At 39.3% G+C, this 22,395-nt stretch overlaps 1 protein-coding gene across 1 annotated transcript; it reads right to left on the bottom strand.

Moving 5' to 3' along the window:
• Positions 1 to 11,536: 11,536 nt before the first annotated feature.
• On the bottom strand, positions 11,537 to 18,488 carry CLEC3A (C-type lectin domain family 3 member A). Its single transcript, XM_054200008.1, has 3 exons — positions 18,299 to 18,488; positions 16,209 to 16,289; positions 11,537 to 13,108 (listed from the first exon to the last, which is right to left on the bottom strand). Exons 1-3 carry the CDS (start codon positions 18,411 to 18,413, stop codon positions 12,717 to 12,719), a joined length of 588 nt encoding a protein of 195 aa, XP_054055983.1. The 5' UTR covers positions 18,414 to 18,488; the 3' UTR covers positions 11,537 to 12,716.
• Between the last annotated feature and the right edge of the window lie 3,907 nt (positions 18,489 to 22,395).

Below are 22,395 nucleotides of genomic sequence, written 5' to 3'. Positions count from 1 at the left end.
GTGTCCTCATTACTCATGTTTAAATTGCTTTTCTTGGCACAAAACATTTCTATGCTGGAGCCTCTATTCCGAGGTTGGAGAGAATCCAGCATTTTAAATCTTTGATCAAACTCACAAAACTCTTCACAATTACTCTATCTTCGGTGGTAAAATGAAACCCTCAAAATGTGTTAATAAAGGTTTTCAAACACACACTTTTGTATCTCTAAGCCAGACACAAGACTCTAATAGGGATCTTCTGCTACAAATATTCAACAAGTGTTTGGAATACTCACGTGTAGGATATGACAGTGTTAAAAAGCAGATCTCAGACCTCTCAGCTAAAGATCATATTCCTGAATGTTTTTCACTTTATTCATTAGCTTCTAATAACAACTGTGATTCCTCTGGGAGTAGAGCTTGATAACATACTATTTAACTTTTTCCTCAATGAAAGTCAATTGTATCTTGATCTTACAGAAGAATGTGAGGACCCGTCCTAGTTCCTGACACAAGACAGGGAGCAGGGATGCCTACATACCTACATACAGCAGTAGTATACATACCACTGTCAAGCCTGAAGGTGGGAAGAAGCACAAGTAAGAGAAGCAAAGTTTCTTACCTTACCAAGATATTTCCAGCAAAGTTTACTGTATTTTGACAAAAAGATAGTATTAAAATCACCTTTTAATGCTGTCTGGTTGACATGACAGCTAAGGAAGACTTGTGAAAGAGTCACAGATTATAGCAGTTGGTGTGCTCTCGCTTTCTCAGGATTTAGTTTAAAGACAAAGGATGCACCTATAGCATCTGAGGCAGACAGCTGTTGTCAGCAGAGCTTCTCAGCTCCACACTTAGTGACTACATAGCTTCCAAAAAGGAAACTCATGTCTAGCTGTCTCAGGACATGTAATTTAGAGGATTTGACACTGTAGACGTACCCTATTCATTCTATCCTGAAGAGTATCTGTTCTCATCAGCTGTTTTGGAGAGGTTTTGGCTTGTACAATTGCTACCAGGCAAAGTTGACCAGAGATCAACTTTTAATTTTTTTGGTTCCTTTCTCCTTACCCTCCTTCCCTGGATCCAATCTCTCTTCTTCCCTCCAAGAAACTAAAATAAAAAAAAAAACAACAAAAAAAAACCCTCAAAATTTTCTGCTTAGTTTTATCATTTTTCCCCTGCTGGTTTTTTGGTTTGACCACAAAACCAGACAACCCATTATTCACCCAGCTTTACTAATGAGCTCCTTTCTCATAGTCTTTGTACCCTGCATAATGAAGAACATCTGCATCTTGCGTAAAGCTTGACATTTCCCTGCCTATTCACCAATAGCCTCTTTCTCTTTTCTTTCAATGACTGAATGGATTAACACTGCAATACTACTAATGCAATGCATGGGAAAGGAAACTGGCAGAGTCTCCAGAACATTCTATTCTTATCACCTTCCCTTAATATTTCAGTAGAATTACCCAATTCATATGGTAATCATTTCCTTCTAATCAACGTTTCATATGTAACCTTGCTTATTCACTCCTACTTATTCCTATTTGCCAAGAAAGCTGAATGAGACTATTGGGGGTATCTGTCTTCCATGATATTGAGAACAGATTAACAATGCTGGCAGCAGACTAACAAAAAGATGTTTTTCATTAATTAACACTTACAAATAATTTGTTAAAGGTTACACGGTGCTTAATGTATGCCTTAATAAACAGCTATTACATGGCCCAGCCAACCAATAAATTGCTTATAACTATAAAAGCTCTTCTGATGTGCTTAGAGTACTTCTCAACCTTTCTAAAAACAAAGGGCCACCTACTAACCTGAGAAAAATGCTGACTGCCTAGTCCTGTAGAAATGGAGTATTTTGTGCATCACTGCCCTAAAGTGTTTCATATGAATTTATTATGGTTTATCATTCATAATAACATATCCCTTTTTATTTTGCCTTGACAGTTTAGTCATGTGCATAGGATTGTTTGTGAGACCATTTTTTTTGAAGGGACAGAGACCATTTTGCAGCCTACCTTGTGATGTGTGGCAAACTATTAATTATCCAGGTTGAGGCATAGTGATGTATGGTACACACTGCTCATGTAAGGTGCTATTAGCAGTTTCTTTATTAACTCTTACTAGAATTGTACTCATGGACTTAGATTTCAGTCATTAACATGACTGAACAGTTGCATACACACGTGTGCGTGCAGATACAGTTTATATTTCCTAAGACCATCTGGTTATAATTTAACACTAGTAGAATATCGAGTTTCAGTAGGGCATCTAACGAAGAATGAATAAATCTGGATTTAAAAATTTGAAAAAAGGCAGCGAAGTTTGTCTTCTGATGGGTAAGGACTATATTAAGTCGCCTAGTGTTCCTGCTATGTCGGCAAAATCCAGTGGATGTTACTTAATTGCCATATATTGGCAAAAATATTGTACAAAAAGTCATAGCACTGTGCAAACAAAAGTTTGAGAAGATTCACATGGTTATAAAATCCCTGTAAACCCATTGTCTTCCATTTAATAGCAGAGTATACAAAAGAAAGGCAAAGCTGTTTTCTTTGTTGCCTGTCTCTGATGTCAAAAGCTGTGTTTGGTCCATATGCATTCCAAGATTCCATAATGTAGTCTGGGCTGATCCCAAGAAATGAAATGGATTCTCCACAAGATCCATCCACCTTGACAGGATTTTTTGGCCAGTGTCAAGACAAATGCTTCCTTACAGAATCACCTGAAAAATATTTTCTTAAAAAGGATATTTACATGTGATTATTGTATATTTACTAGGGAAAATGCATGAAGTAGTTCACATTCTTTATAATGAATATACCAGGAAAATGACCTATGAATATGTATGTAGTCCTATGTCAGTTAAACTCAATAGAAATAAGTAACAAGAAAACATAAACATTACAGCTTGTTTGAAAGATCCCTTGTCCAGACTAAACACACCTGCCAATTCTTTAGAAAGATCTCAAAGTACTGCAGCAGTATTTGTAAAATTTTGCACCTGATAACACTTCAAACTAGTTCTGTATGTTCCATTTTATAGACATGAGATGCAGCCTAGGAGATTAATCAGTTAGAATTTAATTTCATTTAAAGCAGTGGAGAAATTCCGCTGAGGTTTTTGCGTAGAATTAGTACTAAAGTTTTCATGAACTGGAGACTAAGCAACGTTCACATAACTGTCTTTACACAATGGATTTTATGAAATGTAAGATTTATGGTGGCTGAAGGGCTTCTTAGCGATGCCTTTGAACCATCTTTTATAATGTTCCAAAATGGTTACAGTGATTCTTAGTAAGTAATATTCTCGGCAAATGTTGTGTTTTAATCAGCAAAAGAACATGCTAAATGGTTGCAGTTAATACATAGAATGATTAACAATGAGTGGGTTGATAATGTCAATAACTCCAGAGCCAAGATAAAGTTAGGCATGAGTAAACATCTTGGAAGATAATGTTTGAACCTCTGACCTTGGCGCTCAGAACAGAGGAAGCTGTTTCTCATCTAGTGTACCAACATAATTATGCCTAGAGACTACAGTCTTAAATCTTTACATTAGCCATATTTTTATAGGAAATGGTTTAACTACGTGTAGCATGTATGAAATATATTTCCAATAGGAACAGAAGTAGTTTTCTCTTCTTTCCATTTCTCTAACCAGTTAAAATTGTAACATTACAAATATTCAATACATATTTGAACCAGGACAAATATCTCAGTCTTCAGCAGACTACACTGAAATTAACTGAATAGTGCCTTCTCAAACCTGGACAGATTTCCAAAAATAAATTCACATGCAGTATCCATGTTTGCTCTTCACCATATTGTTCTCTGCCTAATTAGGTACTAGGCACAGTTTGTGTTATGCTTTTAATCTTGATATTTTTCACATTGCTTTAGCGAGCTTAGACTGATTGCTCAGCTAAATATATAAGATGATAATTACTTTAACAGCATGTTAGATTTATAGGGCAGTTCAACAGTAACTCATTATTGGCTACACTAATTACGTAGCACACACTAGCATAATTACTCTAGATGTACTGGAGTAAATATGAAATATAATATTTATCAGTTGAATGCTTGGCATAGCATTACCTGACCCAAGAATCAAAAATAGAGTTAATTTGATATGGGCTTTTTCATAGGAGGGAAATACAGTGTCTCTGTCAGAAGACAGGGTAGTTCCGGCAGGGACAGTCCTTGCCCTCCTCACTCTCCCAGCTGCCATCTTTGCTCTCTGGCACCTGGATCCTTCAGCCTGGTCAGTCCCTGTGTCACTCGCACATGTGGTCCAACTGCCATGCTCAGGATGGAGGGGTACATTTGTTGTAACTCATCACACCCCCCAGATCTGACTCTTGGGAAAGAAAGATAACCTGGTGGCTGAGATACGGGGTCCAGAAGATTTCATTTTCTTTTCCTTGCTCGACGATGCTTTATTTCAACCCTTGATTTCTTAATGCTCCAGCTTCCCCTTTGTAAAATGGGGTTAATAATCTTCCTTTTGTCTAGACTGTAAACTTTTTGGAACAGATGCTTTATTTTACCATGTACACAAGAAGATCCTGAGCACAGGACATGCTAATACTTTAAGTTAGAATAAGTAACTCTGATTACATATAGGGAAAAATTAAACAAATCAGCCATCTTTGGAAAAGGGCTAGTTCTGCAGCTGCTGGGCACTTCTGGTTAAAGCTGATTTTGCCCTAAGAAAACAGCTTTCTTTTTTAATCCTTACCTCTCCCCTTTCTCAAGAGTCCCACAACTCTTTATTCTCTTTATCATACTCTTTTTTGCACTCCATTTCTCCAAAAGCAGACAGCAGGACTAGCAAGGACACATTTTCCCACCAACGTGTTGAATTCATGGGAAATATGTTTTTGTCCAGACAGAAACTGTGATCAAAACCACATTTCAACAGATTTTCTAGGTGTCTTGAACAACATCTCACAGAAGAGCAATACCCCTGATATTGCACAATCACCCCAGCTCAACAAAAAAAAAAAAAATTGGCAAAAGGTACCCCAAAAACTTAAAGAAAATCTCCTAAAATCCTACGTATTTCAAATCAGTCCTACTCTCCTCCGCGGCGCTCAGTGGAGACTCGGCGAAGCGCTTCAGCACCGGGAGCGACGGAGAGCGCCCCGCCCAGCGCTGCGGTCCGGCCACAGCTCCATCGCTGCTGGCCCCGGGGAGCAAAAAACTCACCTCCAAAAATAAATAAAAGCCCAGCTAGTAGCGAGCTGGCCATTATGGAGATCTGCGTCTCCCGGACCGGCAGGTCCCGGTGCCCCGGCATACGGCTCTGTGCCCCGGGAGCCGCCGGCGTGTGGGCGGTGAGTCCTGTCTGCTTGCGCGGGGGAAAAGCGTGGAAACAGCTCCTGCAGCACGCAGCAGCTTTCCTCTCTCTGGGTCCCAGCAGAGCAGGCAGGAGAGCCGCTCTCGCGGTGGGGATTTCTCAGCAGGGACCGTCGAGAGACAGCAGTGATGTAGCAGATGTCACCGGTATTCAGGGCAGCCAGCACTCATGGGCGTTGCTGGGCTGGAAGACGAAATCTCTTGCTGCTGAGGTACCCACTTAGCCCACTGAGGATTCACGGTTCTTTGGGGATAGGAAATCATAGGAAAAATATTAGGGTTTTCTCTGCTTCTTTCCTTCTTGAGTTGATGTCTGAGTTTAAATACCTCCAGAAATGAAACCAGGGTGACAGCCAGTAAAAATAGAAGAGGAATGACAAATTCCTGTTTTGACCCAAAGTCTGTTGAAGTAAATTGAAAAACAGTCCTTTCCCTTCAATAGTTTGCACATCAGGCCTTCACACCATGAATGGATTGAGGGATTTCACTAGTGAATACATCTCCAAAGAAAACACCACTAAAACCTAGTTCTGCTTCTGTGTTTCCTTCATTGGAAGGCAAAATTCACTGCTATTGAAGGAGGAATCAGTCTTTTCATTTACAGCTGAATTTTCTGAAAAAGCAAAAGGACCTGGCAACACCATCTTTTGAAGAGCCATCTTCTGCAGGAACACTTGAGAATGCTTGCCTTAAAGCAGATTGTACTTCAACATTTGTGTACTAAGAATTTGCGATAAACTGGTTGAAACCCCCTTGATTTCAACAGGAGTCTTTCCATTCACTTTACAGAACTTTGGGTCGTGCCCTAATAATGCAACAATAAGATGTTTCTGCTCCATTTTCCCTAAAGATGTACACTTTATTTTTGCAAAATCATTACCATTACATGGGCAAATAATGTAGTACTTTAGTAGAACAAAGAGAAATGCTGTTGTGCTACTGAGGAGGTTGAATATCCCTGGAAAAGCTATATTTCATTATATTTGTTTAAATTACAGAGAGATGGCTTTAATTTCAAAGGGTTTATTAATTACTAGCAGCTCTCATAGCTGTGATACGGTACAGAAAAAAGACAGCTCATTTAAAAGTACATTGTTTAACAAATAAACCACCTCTAGAGGCTTGTCCCTGCTGCTCTGCTGCTTTTCTTTTAACTATATTAATCTTTGGCTATTCTGACAAAAGGGATCTCTGTTTGTGGAATTTTCCACATTGCTTCTGCATAAGCATAGAACAATAAATCATGGTGCTTTAGTACTTGTATCATGTTCCCATGATTTAGGTCTGAATTTGGGTTCCCATTTAGGTGTCTTATGGGCAGCATGTCTAATTAATGGTGCCATCTGCAGACGCCTGGCCATACTAGATCAGAACAGGCTTTATTCACTACCAAAAAAAGTTTTCAAACTTTTTTTCTACTTAGTTGACTGCAAGTATGAGCCAAAGTAATACTCTGAATGTCATAGGGTGATTTTCTCAATAGAAACCACAAGTGTTACAAGTTTGCTCAAACTAGATTATTTACATTCAAACACCTGTACTATAAATTCTTTTCTGCACAGACAGTGCAAAGAGGCAGAAGCAATGTTCTGTGTGCACCCCAGCCGCTGGGCTATTCCTTACTAGCAAGTCAGAGTTTGTCCATCTGTACCGTCATCTCTGGTGCTGCTGAAGGAGAAGAGGCTATCTGTCACACTGCAATACCGTGTCCCTCTATTTCTCCGAGCCTATACAAAGCTGCAACCTAAGAGAGCAAAGATATCTTTAAAATACTCTCAAGCCATCCCCTTCTGCCTAAAACTTGGCTGGGGGGAGGAATGCTGTATCAAGACCATCACTCCAGGGAAGTTATCTTTTGTTTAGACAACACCAAGTGAGATTGGTGTTATATTTATCAGTGCAATAAACTGTTTCTAAGGTACCCATCATTTGGTTTCCAAGATCTAGTGCTGTTTTTATCCTTCTCTAAAGTGATCCACAAGATGGAATTTAACAAGAAAAGAGAAGCTATGGAGGCTTTGTAGGAGAGAATCTATAAAAAACCTATATAGTAAATAGAAAATCAATAAAGAAGGAAATATTTCCAAACTTTGAGGAGTAATTGCAGGCCACAGAGGGGAAGAAATAAACAGAAAAAGTAGAGTTCCTTTAAAGAAGAAAGCATGCATAGTTAAGCCTTACTTTTTTTTTTTTCCCCCCCAGAAAATAATGCTGGTGCTTTTAGAGGTTTAGCTAAGCCTACATGGGCCAAATTCTGCTTCAATTTGTAAGCAGTCATCCAGCTTCTAGGACAAATGCAAACAATCTAAGATTATGCATCATATTTTTATTTTAAAATTGGATCTCCGACAGCCTATCTGCAAGTTACTTGGTCACTGGTAAAGCTGGCCTGATTCATGGCAGATATTCCTTTTTCATGTATTGATAGTCATCAGTAACAGCATTTGAGACTTCTTGAAGAAGATAAAGGTGGAGGGACAAGGCCTGTACTAATGAGAAAATTCTCATGCAGTTCAAATGAGGTACAGCAAAACCCCTTTAGTACTTCTGTTGTGCATAGCAGAGAGGTTGCAAGGCAGGAGTCTACATGCCTGTGATGTGTCCTGCTCCCAGTGGGCTAATCCAGCTCCTACTGGAGGCTTTGAGCTCACCTGGTACACATATGCCTGGACTGCTGAGCACAGAAAGGGGGCATGCAGAAATTTTAGCTGGGAATTATGTCTTCCAAACCCATATCTTGGAGTCTGGTAGAAGAGAACTTTCTCCTTTTATAAACACCCCTACAGTGGAAGGAACACAGGTTTCCCGATAGCATAGCCATCTCTGTAGTCTGTAAAGCTGGCTTAATCCCAGAAGAAGGTTTAAACTGGAAATTAAGACCAGGAGAGCTGAAATTTAAAACCATTTCCCAACTTTTTGTGGATTTCCAGTTAGTTAGTAAATAATTTTACTATTTTCCCTTTTTAAAGCTTCTGCTGCTGAAATCCATAGCATGCATTACTGTATCAGACAGCCTGTGTATCAAGCACAGCCAAGAACTTTTCACTGCAACACAAGCATTTTAGTGGGGATGGGTGCTTTATCTATGCTAACGACCTTGGGCTGAGCTTAAATACGAGCAGAGCCTTCAGCTGAGGCTCTTTGCTCCTACAGAGGAATCTCCCTAGCTCATTGATATTCAAAGTTAAGGCTCTGTGATGTTGTTTCATGTTGTTTGCGTATACAATTACTGTCCCTCGGCAATTTCACAGATTTAGGTAGTTGCAGTGTGCGATTCAGACAAACCATATGCCCCTGTGACATAGCAATAGGTGACTTCATAACTAGTCTGAGATTACTAGGGCAACATCAGTGCCTCAGAAACACTGAATGCCCCACAAGGTACTAGGATGTTGCTGATGGATGGAAGGAGTTTAACAAGGCTAAATTTTGCATTGGTACTAGGGTGAGTACTCAAGAATAGATCTTTAATGTCTTTTACATTATAGACCTGGCTATAGAAGCCAACTACTATGCTCCCAGAAAATTTTCCTTCCCAGGGGTTAACATGCATGCATAGAAAAGAACCTACAGAGAAAAATAAATGGAAGGATTAAGTCAAGAGAGAAAGGTGAAAAAGGTGAAAATATCAATAAATAAACATACTGTGCTTACACACAAGGATGTAAGGTCAGGTCTGAGCTTGGCTTTGAACTGTAAGTTTGTTCCACTCCAAACGGCTCTACTTTGAGCCTTACACTCCCTACTAAGCTCCCTAATGAAGTTTAGGGCAAATCAGCAAGCCCTGGGCTCTGCTGTGCAGTTTGAAAAGCATGGGAGATGCTCCTGAGCACCTCTCAGCTAATATCAAAACTTTCTTTTCAGGAGCAAACTGAGTAGGGTAACTGTAGTACAGCTAAGCTCTTGGCTGGACGTAGGTGCCAGTTTTTCTTCCATATCAGAGTCTCGCCTTGCTGGCAGGCAGTGTCAGCAGGCTCCCTCAGATGATTTAATAGACACAGGTAGGGTTGAGGTGGTCAATAAGAGAGAGGAAGGAATGAAGCTGAGTTGTTGAAAATCCTGTGAGATGTAGCACAACTGAAAACAGACCAAATGATACTGGGTGTATATCATGTGTAATGAACAGGATGAAAGAGTTTCTCCTTCTGACAGCCTCTGGTAACTACAAGCTCTTACACTAGAAATAAATTACTGCTAAAACACATAGCAAGGCAGAAGCAAGGAGATGTGAACTCTGCAAGGGACAACTTCTTGCTCTAATAAGAGATGAGTTGCCTAGAGACCAAGTAGAGAATGGTGACCTAACCCTTTTCCATCCTGTACAGTAACTTGACTGTGAACATCATCTGTTATCGAGTCATAAAGGCTGGGGAGTGAACTCGCTCATTTAGGTGCCCACAGCCAGCTTTGCATTCCTTTATGGCAGGAAGGTGGAAGAATAAGACCTCCCCTGGGGTGAGACAAAGGAGGAGGGAAATCCATAGCCACATCAGATGCAAAGTAGGAGGACAAATATAAGTATGAAATAAGCAGGGAGAAAAATCACATACTATTTAACCTGTTGTGGTGCTGTAACGCAAGGAGTGGTTTTAGGGATTTTTATGTTGTCATATCATATATTCAGGGCACCATTCTAGAGGTTTTTATCACAATGATTGCTTGGTCTGTCAAGATAGAGTCCAAGAAACAGTTTGAGTTAAAAAAAATAAAATCTTTTTTCTGCCTAAAATGAAAATTTTGTAATATTTGTCATAAAAAATAAAAAGAATGTAGGTTTAGCAGCTGAATGTTGAGCACTGTTTGAAATTATTATAAAGTCTTTCAAAATAATTATTTTCTTGCAAAGATGCTAGTAGATGTTTGGACATGCTACATTGGACCTTTTTCCCTTATCAAGCAACTAGAAGCAGTATTACAGCAATTGCATTTAAGTAGCACTTAAAACTTTGTAAACTCTGCATTCTCCTGTTATACCACTAGGTGTGAGTGTTGGAGCTTTTTCTGTTGTTGGTTTTGCAGTAATGTGTATAAAAGTTGCTGTCATGTGTCCTGTTGAATTCGCAGTCACCCGAGCAATTTCCAACTGAATTGTGATGACTATCCAGTGTGCAAATGGGAAATCCCCAAGTGACTGCCCACTCCATGATACAGCACCCATCTGCAGAGCAGAATACCCCAGATGGATATGAAACTCCAGCTCTTAGATCCCTTTTGCCAGCTGTACATGCATTTACTGGGGAGCAGGGGTCCCTGGTGCATAGTTTTGTGTGACTTTTGCAGACATGAGGAACCCAGAGTTGAAATTTGAAGGGAAAACATCACTGGAAGACCTCAGAGGATTTCGGAGGCTAATTACAGGAGACTGGTGTAGAGAAGGGAGCCTGATCTACTTGAATGGAAAAGATGGGCAATACCACATGTCTATTGGGAGAGAGGAAAGGTAGGGAGCAAAGGTCTAGGGCCAAGAACTGGTGCACCAGCAGGTCAGAGCAGGCCCACCAGGTGGCAAATACTCATCCTCACTCTGAGCTCACTTTGCACAGGCACATTCAGTCATTGAGAGGGGAGATAGTGGCAGTTAATATCCCAGGACAAAGTTTGTTTCCCTGCTGTGTTTCTACTTTGTTTTCTGTCTGTCTTGCTCCCATTGCAGGCATTTCTGGAGGAGTTTTTTATCCTCCTACCATCTCCTCTCCAACTCTATCCACCTGAGTTTTCCTCCATTGTTTTTCCTGTTTACTTTATGTCCCTTTGTTATCTTAATGAAGCATTCTGCTTGGAATCTTCAAATTGATTAGTGATTTCTGTAGGATGGGTTTTGTCTTTGTGCAGTAAATCACTACTGAAAAACCAGTTATTTCTTTCTCTGGTACCTGTATCCACTGGTGAATAAAGGTCCACCAATAATATCTACAAATGTTTCCAATTCCTGTGTACAACTCTAGAAACTTGGCTGAAACAGATTGAATAGGACATAGATTTATAAATTCCTCAAAGGTAAACAAGTTCTGGAATTTGTGGTGAATTTTCAATTTGACCGTAGCTGTATGGATATGCTGAGATACTGACCTATTTCAGAAGCCAGAGGTAAAGAAGCCATACAAAATTACTGCATAAACTGACAAAAATACAACTACAATTAAATACCAGTAATTGCAAATTTATTGCATAATTTAAGAAAATCTTGCACAACTAAAAGATAAAAAGTAGGAATTAGCCTCCAAGCAGCAATATGTTTAAATACTTAAATGAAATTCCTTTACACAAGAGAGAAACTGCCATTTGTAACATGAAGGCAAATCTCTATTGTGAAGTTTAAGAACAGCAAAAAATAATCAGCACATTTTACTTCATTTTCAAATGTCAGGTGCTAAATTGGGAAAATTTGCATCTGGCCAAACAAGCAGTGGTTTGGCCCTACTCTTTTATGCCAATCAGGCATGCTGCCTGCTGTGTGCAGAGAGGTGAATGAGCAGTGGTGCTGTGCCCGGAAGGGGATCCTCCCTCTCTACTTGTGCTCTCAGGCAGTGTTACTGTCTGAATTATAAAGCCTCTTCCTGATCCTGCAGGAGAGAAGGTTTTTGCACATCTTAAAAAGGCATTACATGGTAGAGCCAGGATCTAATCCCAGGCTGATTTCTTCTACGGAAATGTTCCAAACAACATCTAATATTTAACTATAATTGAGACATTTAGAAGCAAATATGTTTAGACTAAGTGATGTTTTAGAACAACTACTTCCCCCATTTTCTAGCAGTGTATCACTTTTAACTCCACGTAGTTTAAAAATTAACATCAGATTTTTCTGTTTCATTTGGCTTTCTTAACCCATAGGTAAAACTCTTGGTGACAGACCCGTCCTGTTAAAATCTGTAAGGATGATGGTCATTTTTCACAGGAGCTCACATAATCCCAAAGTTCCTCTTAAGCGCTGGAACTGAAAGGATCCCTACACCTTATATTGGCACATGTCACAATACAGCAATCTATTGTAAACTTTCAATAAATTTACTAGAGTTCTGAGTTCAAGTAAATACTGTCCTACCATGGAAACATGAAGTACAGAAATAGAAGGTGAATTCCAGCAACCCAAACATCAGGCTGAAATAATATGCCAAAATATGATACAATGCGGGTCAAAACATAATATATATTCCTGTACGTAATGAGAGCACTCGCTAAACATAACATTTTTAGCATCTGAATAGAAAATAAATTAGAGAAAAATTCTGTTTCAGGAAAGAGTACAATGCAGGAGATGGATATTTTTAACTTGCCACTGTCCAAGTGGGAGGGGTTACTAAAAGGCAAAACTGCATGTTAATAACCCAAAACATGGTCATGGTCATTTGTATATGTAATTATGGGATCAGAAATTCACAAATATATCTTTTGGCAGTACGGCAGACTTCATCTGCCCACTTGCCTTGTGATGATTGAGAAAAAAAGACACAGTTTTCCCGCTTCCCCCCATTTGGTTGGGCACGATCCCAATTGAAGTACTGTAGAGCCATGCCATTGACATCAACAAATTTCCCTTCATTTATCATGTCATTGACACCCAACCAAAACTCAGACATTCTAGGCATACTTTTCTTGCCATAATCTCTCAGAGCATTTGTTTCATCATTATTCCTTGGGATAGCCAGTGTCCCTCCCTTGGCTATGCAGTCTTCATTGGCTTCATGAAAATGTTTGGTGCCTTCTGATGTGAGGTAGCACTTCTTATGGGCCTTTGTCCCACGAAGACAGACTGTGAATAGATATTGGTTTGCATGTTCAGTAAAGCTATAATGTTTCCTAAAATGATAATTTTCTAAAGGTATGTTGGGAATTGAGCAGACAAGTCCCTCAGCAAGTGAAAGGCTCTTGCCTCCACAGAGTGGGCCTGAAAGTAGCAGTAAGATCAGGCTTCCCTGCTATTCCTTCTATTCATGTAGGACCTTGTATGCAGCCAGCATGTTAGCGTGCCTGTGGGAAGTCTGAACCGACTGTTCACAGGCACTCTGCAAAGCACCTTGCACTACAAGGGATGGCCAAAAGCTGAGCATGCTCTTATAGCGGCTCTAGAGAAGAGGCACTTAAGAGGAAGGACAGACATAGCTGTGATCTTAATACCATGACGTGCTTTGAAGAATCTTTCCTGTGTTTATGCTGATAAACCTCAGGCCATGATCTTGAGCCTCAGATTCCCTCCAGCAATATAATTCTCTCAAGGTTTTGTTTGGGTTTTTTTTGCTTCAGAATGCTAAAATATAACCCAGGCTTCTTGGCAGTGTATCTTATATCTTCTTTTAGCAAATAGCCCTTCTTTCACACATTTTTACTTCATTTCATCAGTCTTAAAACTGATGGAATGAATGAGGTATGGATGTTTGTATTGCTGGCAGATGTGATTGGTCATCAGGAAATCTCTACTTTATAGTAAAGAGACAGATCTAAAGGTCTTTTCATATTTATGATATTTAATGCCAAAGAAAAGTAAAGTTTTGTGCATTGACTAAACCTAGTTCCTAGCAAACAAAGGCAGGACAGAAAAGTGCTATTTTAAATGTATCCTGCTCACCAGATGAATATTGAAATTCATAATGCAAATCTCTGTCTGGATGAGTGATAGAAGTATATTTCCACTTGCAGAAGAGTACACATTTGTCTCTTTAGTTCTTAATTTCTGGTCTTTCCAGCAAAGTTTATACCTTCGAACTCTACATTCAAGTGAGGTAAATTGACTTAAATCTTTTAAAAAGTGCACACTTACTACTGTGCTTGCATGACAATCTGAACCAAATAATCTAAACATTTGCATTTATAAATCTGTTTTCTTTTAGTTCTACTGGAACATATCAGGGAAGTCTTTATGTAAAGTCCAAATGTACTAGAATATTAATTTGGCATATGCTCTGTAACTGGAATTGCCTTGCAGAACTGCTGTTAGAGTTTTTCCAGCCCAAGGTCTGTGTGGGCAGGCTTGCAAGTGAATGCTTAAACTTTGCTTTCCAGCTTTCCTAATGCATATATGTGAAAAACTGATTCTCCCAAGAAAAATACTTACAAAAAGAGAATGCTCCTCAAAGGAGTGTTCCTTCTGAGCTGAGGAAGGTAGCAAAGGTCTTGAATAAACTCCTGTAACAATTATTTTTAGAATCCCGCATGTGCCTACTTCCAGATTATTTCGTTTATTGCTTAAACTCATCGTGTACTTATATTAGAAATATGTTGTGAAACAATATGAACATCTTCTGTCCTGATGTTTTTTTATAATCTGTTTCTAATTCCTGTCATCTGTTCTTGTAAGAAAGTATGTATCTGATCAACAGGATATGGAAATCCACTTTGGACCATATACTATATGTCTCAGTTTTTTAGTATTTCCAGTTGTAGTATTCATCGCATTCCTTAGCTGCATTTTCAGGGTCATCATTTTATATTAGGGCTTATCCTTCAAATTTTTTACCTTCCAACTGCTAATGGCCAAAGTGATCAACATATTTGCTAAATGTTGAATTCTTTAGCAAATTTATATTCGTGGGAAAGATCAGAATCTTCAACAATGCTGCAGTTATGATAGAGACTGGGTCTCTTTAGGGAGAAAGTATGTGTTGCTAAATGACATGTAGCAGCACTTCACAGTAGGTAGAAAGGAGACCTAGGAAATCCAAGCAAAAGAAGAAATATAATTGTAACGTGTCTTTGAAATGTCCATAAACTAAAAAAACACCTCCCTTTTCAAGTATCATAAAGCCATTAATAAACACAGTCAGAGATAGAGGGGTGATAGATCTCTTTTTGCCAAATTTGGAACCCAGTTGAAGAGTGTGGGTTCTGAATTTAGAATATAGCTCAAAATAAGTTTTGAGGATAGAAAAATCTCCTGGCTCTGGTTTAATTTCTAAGCCACTGTATGCTTACTCTCAAATTCCATCTGGAAGCAATACAAGAATTACTTTTAAACAAGAGTAACTTGTCTAGCACAGGCTCCACTCTTTTAAGAAACTTATAAAGTTTTCATATAAGAAATTTAAAATGAAAAATATTTTGTAAAGCTCAAAAAGCTCTATGTAACCCAAAACATAAAACAGGACAAACCAGATATTACCATCCCTAAGGAAAATATGTTCCATTTCATGTGAATGATGTCATTTCCTCTTGTAGTGTCCTCTTGTACATGTTTAAATGCCAAGTTTTGTGTCAACAGCTATGAAAAAGCACAACTGTCTAGTAGGTGCCTGTGTATTTACCCTTCTTATTTTGTTTGGAAATTTCCATCTAGCTTTTTAAATACTTAAAGGACTCTGCACGTTGATATATGGGATACTTCTGAACTCACAGTGGGTATTACTTTGAAGTTTTATGGCAACATTCACATTAGAATGTTGCAAATTGCACGCTTTAAAAAGGCTCAGTCATTTTAGCTTCCTTTTGTGGGTATTCTCAGCCTTTTCCACAAATATTTTTGCCTTGATAGTTAGTCCATGTTCATATCAAAGCTGAGGACCTAACTCATTGACCACCTAAACTCTCAAACCTAGCAGCTCTCATTGTATTGCCTTTGTCTGATTATACCTAAAATTGCAGCTTGTGGTTGTGCATAGCAAAGACAAAAGCAGTTCTTGCTACAGATTAATTGCTCTTGGTGAAGAACTGTCGCTTGTACGCCATTAGTTCAGACTGGATTTTACTTGAATGCTTCCTTCAACATTGTCTCACCCCTACAGCTATGGCATACCATGCTTTTAAGGTATGAGTTGTATTTCCCAGTCACAAATCCCTATTAAAGAGAAGGATGGGAGTGAAGGAGAGAGGAAAGGCAGTGATAACTTTTGGAAGCCATTGACCAGTGTAAGGTGCTTTACCTGTCTGAAGTGCTTGCATTTCTTTCAGAGCATTTACTTCTCGCCACAATTTGTCAATCTGGGTCTTTAGGTCATCTTTTTCTTAAATAAAAGAAATACAGATAAATGAACAGATACACAGGCCAAAAGAATATTTTAAAAAGTATATGTTAAGTAGCATGGGTTTCTGCATTGCTGAGATCTTTTGATTTCTTTTAAAGATTTTTCCTTAATGAAAGGATTCCTGCAGGGCTCCTATAAAAAACAGGAGTAACCCACCTTTACCTCTCACCCTCATAGTTTAAATCTCATTTTCAGTTGGACCGTATCCTAGTAACTGTTTGAAAACCATGGATTGTTGCAGCTAATCATTATTTAGCCTGCCAGGACACAAGTTGTGTTTATTCAAAGAAATGTTATTTCTGTGAGCATGAAAGTTTCACACAACTCTTGTTTTAACGCAGTGAGGGAGAACTAATATAATCCAACTTCACAGTCTGAATGTATGCAAACAACCTTGCTGAACTACTATTTCCCCTCCCCAGGAGGAGCGTTCCTTTCTCCGTCAGTACAGAGAGGGCCTGGTGACTTTAGTCACACAAATTTAGCCTAAATCACCATTTTGTAGCACTTACAAAAGCACCGAGAAGATGGTGGGACAAGAAAAGAAGCTAATTTGCAGATAACTTCATTTTTCACGTCCTCTTTTCCATTCTTTTTTCTTAATCATTATAATATTCCACCACCATCAAACAACTAGCAGGCATGTTTCCATTGCAAAAGATGACAATGTGATTGCAGCAGTAACCAGACCTTCCAGAAGCCACAGCAATGAACATGAGGAATAAATAAGCTCTTCCACACGTAGCAGAACTAACAAAACCACAGTTTCTGCAGATCTGTGTTACATCACCTAATCCTCCAGCTGCACCCCAGAAAGCTCATCTCTTTTCCATACTCCCTACTGCCTGTGGGGATAACCCCAGCTGTCCTTTGCAACTCCCTGCTTCCCCAAGGCAGGACTCCCAGTTCCTCAATCCACGCTCCTCCCTGCGATTCCCAATTCACAGTAGCCTCTCTATGTCCCCTGTCTGCTTCAAAAGAGGCAAAAAGCAGAACAAGCTGAGCTCCTGGTACAATCTTTTCATAGTGAGACACTAATGCAGACCTCTTCTTTTTGTTTTTCTCCCCCCTGCCCCCTTCATAAAATATTGGGTAACTTATCGTCAGGAGCTCCATTCTGCCAAATTATTTCAAGCTAAGAAGCAGTGGAAGGTTGACAGACAAATGTGCTGGCAAAACAAATGTATAAGCAGCCTGTCCTTAGGACACCAGGCTAAAAACTATAGAGATTCAAAGGAGAAGGAAGTATATGTAACTGTATAGCGCCAGAGAAGTGTAATAATTTTGTCCAATGGTTTTTGTCTAAGCTGTGGTTTTTTTCATTGACTAGGAGTTTAAATATTTGCCATTAGTTTAACCTCCGTCATACCATCTTTTATTAGAAATAAGTCTTTAAATTAAATACACAGACATTTCCAAACAACATTCAGCAGTTTTTTATTTGCTCTCTAAGCTTTGCTCTGGGAATTTATGCTTTATCTTTTTCTGCTAATTCTTTTTCATTAGTTTGACTTGCCATTTCACAGTACTTGTCACACAGGTAAAGTAATATTCCACAAATATTAGACATTCTAGAACAAAGCCCCTCGGGACGTGAATATTTTATTCTGCCCTTTTTCACCATATGTACATGAATTTCCATTCTTCTGGTCTTAGTCAATATAACTATGTAACTAAGAAAGATTGGACAGTCACCTCTCAGCTGTACCTCTGAGTCCTAAATGTTGACAGAGATGAATAGGCATAACAGACCAATATACTTACAATTGTTATACAACTCTATTTCCATAACTCGTCCTGCCACCTTATTTTCAGCTTTGCTAACTCACATAAAAATATTTTAAAGACAGATATAATATACACTCAACTGTCCTTTGTTAATAAGCATTTGTATAATGTTAGTTTGTTTTATGCAATGCTATTTAAGTACATAATAAACTTGCATAGTCTATAAGCTTCTATTCCTCCTCCCAGTTAAAACCCAGTACCTTTCACTCTACGTTTGCTGTGCTTCCTGGCTTTGAACTTGGAAGCCTGGCTGATGGTCTGATCCAACAGGAGTATGCTTACGAGTAGAAAAATCGTAAGTCCAGTTTGTGCCATGTCTCTTCTAAGAATTTAACAAGAAGCTTCAAGAGATTCTGTTTAGCAGCTCTGAGAGCAAGTCACATAGACACATCTCAGTAGGGACTGACTGAGGTCAGTTTTATAAAAGTGTAGTGATAGGGTTGGCTGTACTCCTTGCTTACGAAATGTGTTTAATACTTAAGCTCACTGTAGCATAAGGCACCCCCTTGTTTTCACATCTCATCTGAAATTCCTATTTCCGTTTTGAGTTCAGCTGGGACAGGTTGCTTCTACAGAGGCTGTACCAGCACTGAACAGTGCTCTGATTGCCACTAATGAGTGCCGTATCTCCTGTTTTAGCTTTGAAGCCAAAACGTACTGAAAAGAAGACAGATGCTCAAAACCACCTTGTGCAATGCCAGCCTCAAGGTGAGGTAGCCAAAACATTTCTACAAATACAACAGGCTCACCCTCACCAGAGCACTGACCCAAGCTGGCTAAGTCACAATAGTCATGATCTTACTTACATTGAAACAAAAAAAGAATTTACTCATTCCTGAGTAAATGCAAGCATTGCAGCTACACACACACGTATATACTCTAAGATCACATCATGTGAGGAGTGCACTTATTTATTTATGAAGAGTTAATTCATAGATATGACTGCATTTCTGATTTAGAACAGGATGTGCTATCAGCAGGGTCTAGGCGGGGGAACAAAAGACAGTGATACTCTTCCAAATGTTCCAAAGTCCTGACTATATGGTCAGAGGAAGAGATGCTACTCTCAGTAAAGCACAAGATGCTGGAAGCAGGACAGTGTCTCTCTGGATTCCAGAGAGCTCTCTGCGTACGGATCTTTCATTTGCCCTTGAGCTCTGTTGAGTATTGTGGGGCTGCCTTTTAATTGAGGTTGCTGTAAGTACTAGAACCTCTCACTGAATTTTTGGTGAACAAATGAAATTGTTGCAATAATGTGCCCATCCATCACACTCTTCTCCCCCCAAATAAGAGAGGGTTTGTTTAAAATGTTGACAGTGATGTCATCACTGGGTGATAGGCTGCTGGCAGAGGCAGTTCATGCCCCTCAGAGCTGCTATTCCAGACGTTTCTTTGCCATCTCTGCCTTGGTTACATTCTGCTCACATTGCCAGATTTTTTCAGAACTGTAACAGCAAGAGACATTACTTAATTAAATAAAAGCTGTGATTTAGGGACATGCTGCTATATTATGTGAATGCATATTAGCTTTTTCCAACCCCCACATACAGTCTAAAAGCACTTCAGTGCTTATAATGTAAAACACACCTACGCCATCTTTTTTGGAGACCTATAAACAGTTAGCTGTATTCTAATAATCTATAACTATTAAGCATCTATTAATCATTAGTTAATAAACTTTCATAAATGCGTCCTGATATGATAAAACTTAGTTTCAGTGGTCCTGCTTCGAACTATTGAAGTATGTTGCATTGCGTAGAGAAACTTCTGGGTCAACAATGTGAAGTCCTCAGTGCTATTATGGAGCATAGCACACCAGAGATTGTTATTACAGGGTCCCACCCATCCAGGTCTGTCTAACAAATCACTCACACAGCTGCTCATTTCATGATGCAGTTAAATGTGGAAAAAGCTGTCATTCCAACTAGCACACCAGAAACTGAAATGTGAGCTGCCAGAGAGGAAAAAAAGGAGCTTTTCAAGGGTATAGTTCAAGATTTAATCTGTCATTTGGATCTAACCCTAAGTTCAGGGTTGATCCATATTTTATCCCAGTAATATTGGGGCATCAATATAAGTTAATTAAGGGCAGACAGCTAAATCAATAACCACCTCCAGTTAGTTTTTCACTTGGTCCTTTCTCAGAGGTTGTGGAATTGCACATGAAGCTGCTCCTGAACCACTGCAGACTGTAGCCTGACATATTAAACTACTGCTAATTTGGGGTTACCTCAGTAAGGGAGCTATAAACCCCTGGAGCTGTTTCACGTGGAGCCTAGCTGTCCCACAGGTTCTGAGAGAGGCAGGGCTGGCAGTTGGGGTCAGCAAGCATTTTAGTGTGTGTGCTGAAGGACTCAGTACCAGCATGTATTTGTTCCTGCTCCTAGGAACTTGAGTTTTCTAACACAGGCTTTATTTTCTTTCTGTGAAATGAGTCTGACAGAAAAAGATTTGTGCTGTACTGAGGCAAGCACGCAACTGGCTTGAAATGGAGCTATAAAGAAAACACAGATTTAGTATTCTGAGAGTTCTTGGCCAAGAGCCTGAGTAAAAACCTGTGCTTTTTGGAGGATGCCATGTTATGTCCTTTTAAGAATAGACTGAAATTCTGTTTTGAAAGCTTCATCCCCCTCGTTCAGTAGTTTCTATGAGCATTTTACCAGTCTGCAAGTAGCTCAGCTGGACTTCAGTCCTGAAACCTAAATCACAAAGCTGTCCTGGCAGCTGGTGTGAGAGACCACAAGGGCATAGGGGCTTGTTTGGCTAAAGTACCTGAGAAATAAGTTTCACACTTATGACTGATCTATAGCAACTGAGGAAACAAGTTTAACTACTTGTATACAGTGCGTGGGCAGGAGAGTCAGAGAGAAGTCAAAATATGTTGCTGAGAAGACAAAGTCCCAGTGCTACTGTGAGGAAGCAGGAAATGGAACCACACAGGAGGCCTAGAGCCTCACTGAAGTGAGTACCTGGTCTGTGTATGGTCTTGAAACCAACATTATAGTGTTATTTAGAGTTGTAATTTTTCTTTTACTAGCATAGTATAGGAACATAATACAGCCCTATACACATATATGTAGGTGTAACTTTTCCTGGGACAAATTATTCCTCTTTCCATATCGGAATGTGCTATACAAATATAAATAGCCTCATACCTTTATAGCTGCATCCAGACTAGGATGGGATTGCACTCTTTCATTTACACCCATGTACAGACAAAATTGTAGTTTCTCTTGAAGTGCTTAGTTCATTTCAAAGCACTCCTGAAGTGCTTTATTTGATAAGAGTAAAAAGCCATATGCAAAAGCCATAGTTGCTGTATTGCACAGGCATCTGTTTTTATGGCTCCCACCTCATTCTGCTTGCTTTCAGACAACTGAACCATTCAGAGCATAAGCATCCTTTGGTAAAAGGTTTATTTCAGTTTCTCCACAGAGGTTTTTTAAAGTAAGAAGTCTATTCCCCTCAGAGACAGTTCTACCTTTATATGCTCCTGTAAACTGGCTCAGAAAAACTCTTCATACAGTTGTTTTTTCCTCTCCATTCTCAGCCATCACTGGGTTTGTGGAAAGAACATGCAATTGGGCACAGAGTATGAGAAGCTGGTGTGAGATGAGGACTGAATGCTGGGCTGACATCCTGAAATAGGTCTGGCTGCAGAAGCTATTTGCTGCTGTGTGGAGTGAGATCCTATGTAGGGAGATCATGTCCTTTACTTATCTCCTGGGGTAGTTGAACTACAAATAAAACACTACTTGTAAAAAAATTTACAGTCCCCTCCATGCTTAGGAGCTAACTGAGTTATGTTTGACCAAATGGGAAACTGATGGGCTGTATCTGCTACTGAAATCAAGGAGAACGTCGTCTTTTTTTTTCTTTTTTTTTTTTTTCAGCATTTCAGTTGTGGAAAATTCAACTCAGGGTTTGAAAAAAAAGCTTGTATGTGGGTAACTATTTGTCTCTTCTACCCAGAGCATAAAGAGAAAATGAAAACTGATCATAGCTGTTGCCAGGTTAAGGAATTTCAAGTGGGGCAATCTGAAGAGCCAGTATAGCCAACAAAAGTAGATAACACAAAGGTTAGTAGAAGGTTTATCACCTCCCATGCATCAGTTTTTATGACTGTCTTGGGTGGTAAATGGGATCCACTGGTTGATTTTCATTTATTTTAATTAAATGTAACAAATTTTGCAAATTCTGCTAGTCACGGATTATGTCGTGCTTGGAAAATTACTGTGTGCTTCGTTTCTTTGGCCTTGAAAAGTCTTGCAAAGTCTTTCTTAAGGATTTGATCTCA

The sequence above is a fragment of the Rissa tridactyla genome, chromosome 4, assembly GCF_028500815.1.
Source record: "Rissa tridactyla isolate bRisTri1 chromosome 4, bRisTri1.patW.cur.20221130, whole genome shotgun sequence".
Taxonomy (NCBI): Eukaryota; Metazoa; Chordata; class Aves; order Charadriiformes; family Laridae; genus Rissa; species Rissa tridactyla.
The sequence above is the reverse complement of the archived record's forward strand: the minus strand, read 5'-3'. Positions and strand labels throughout refer to the sequence as shown.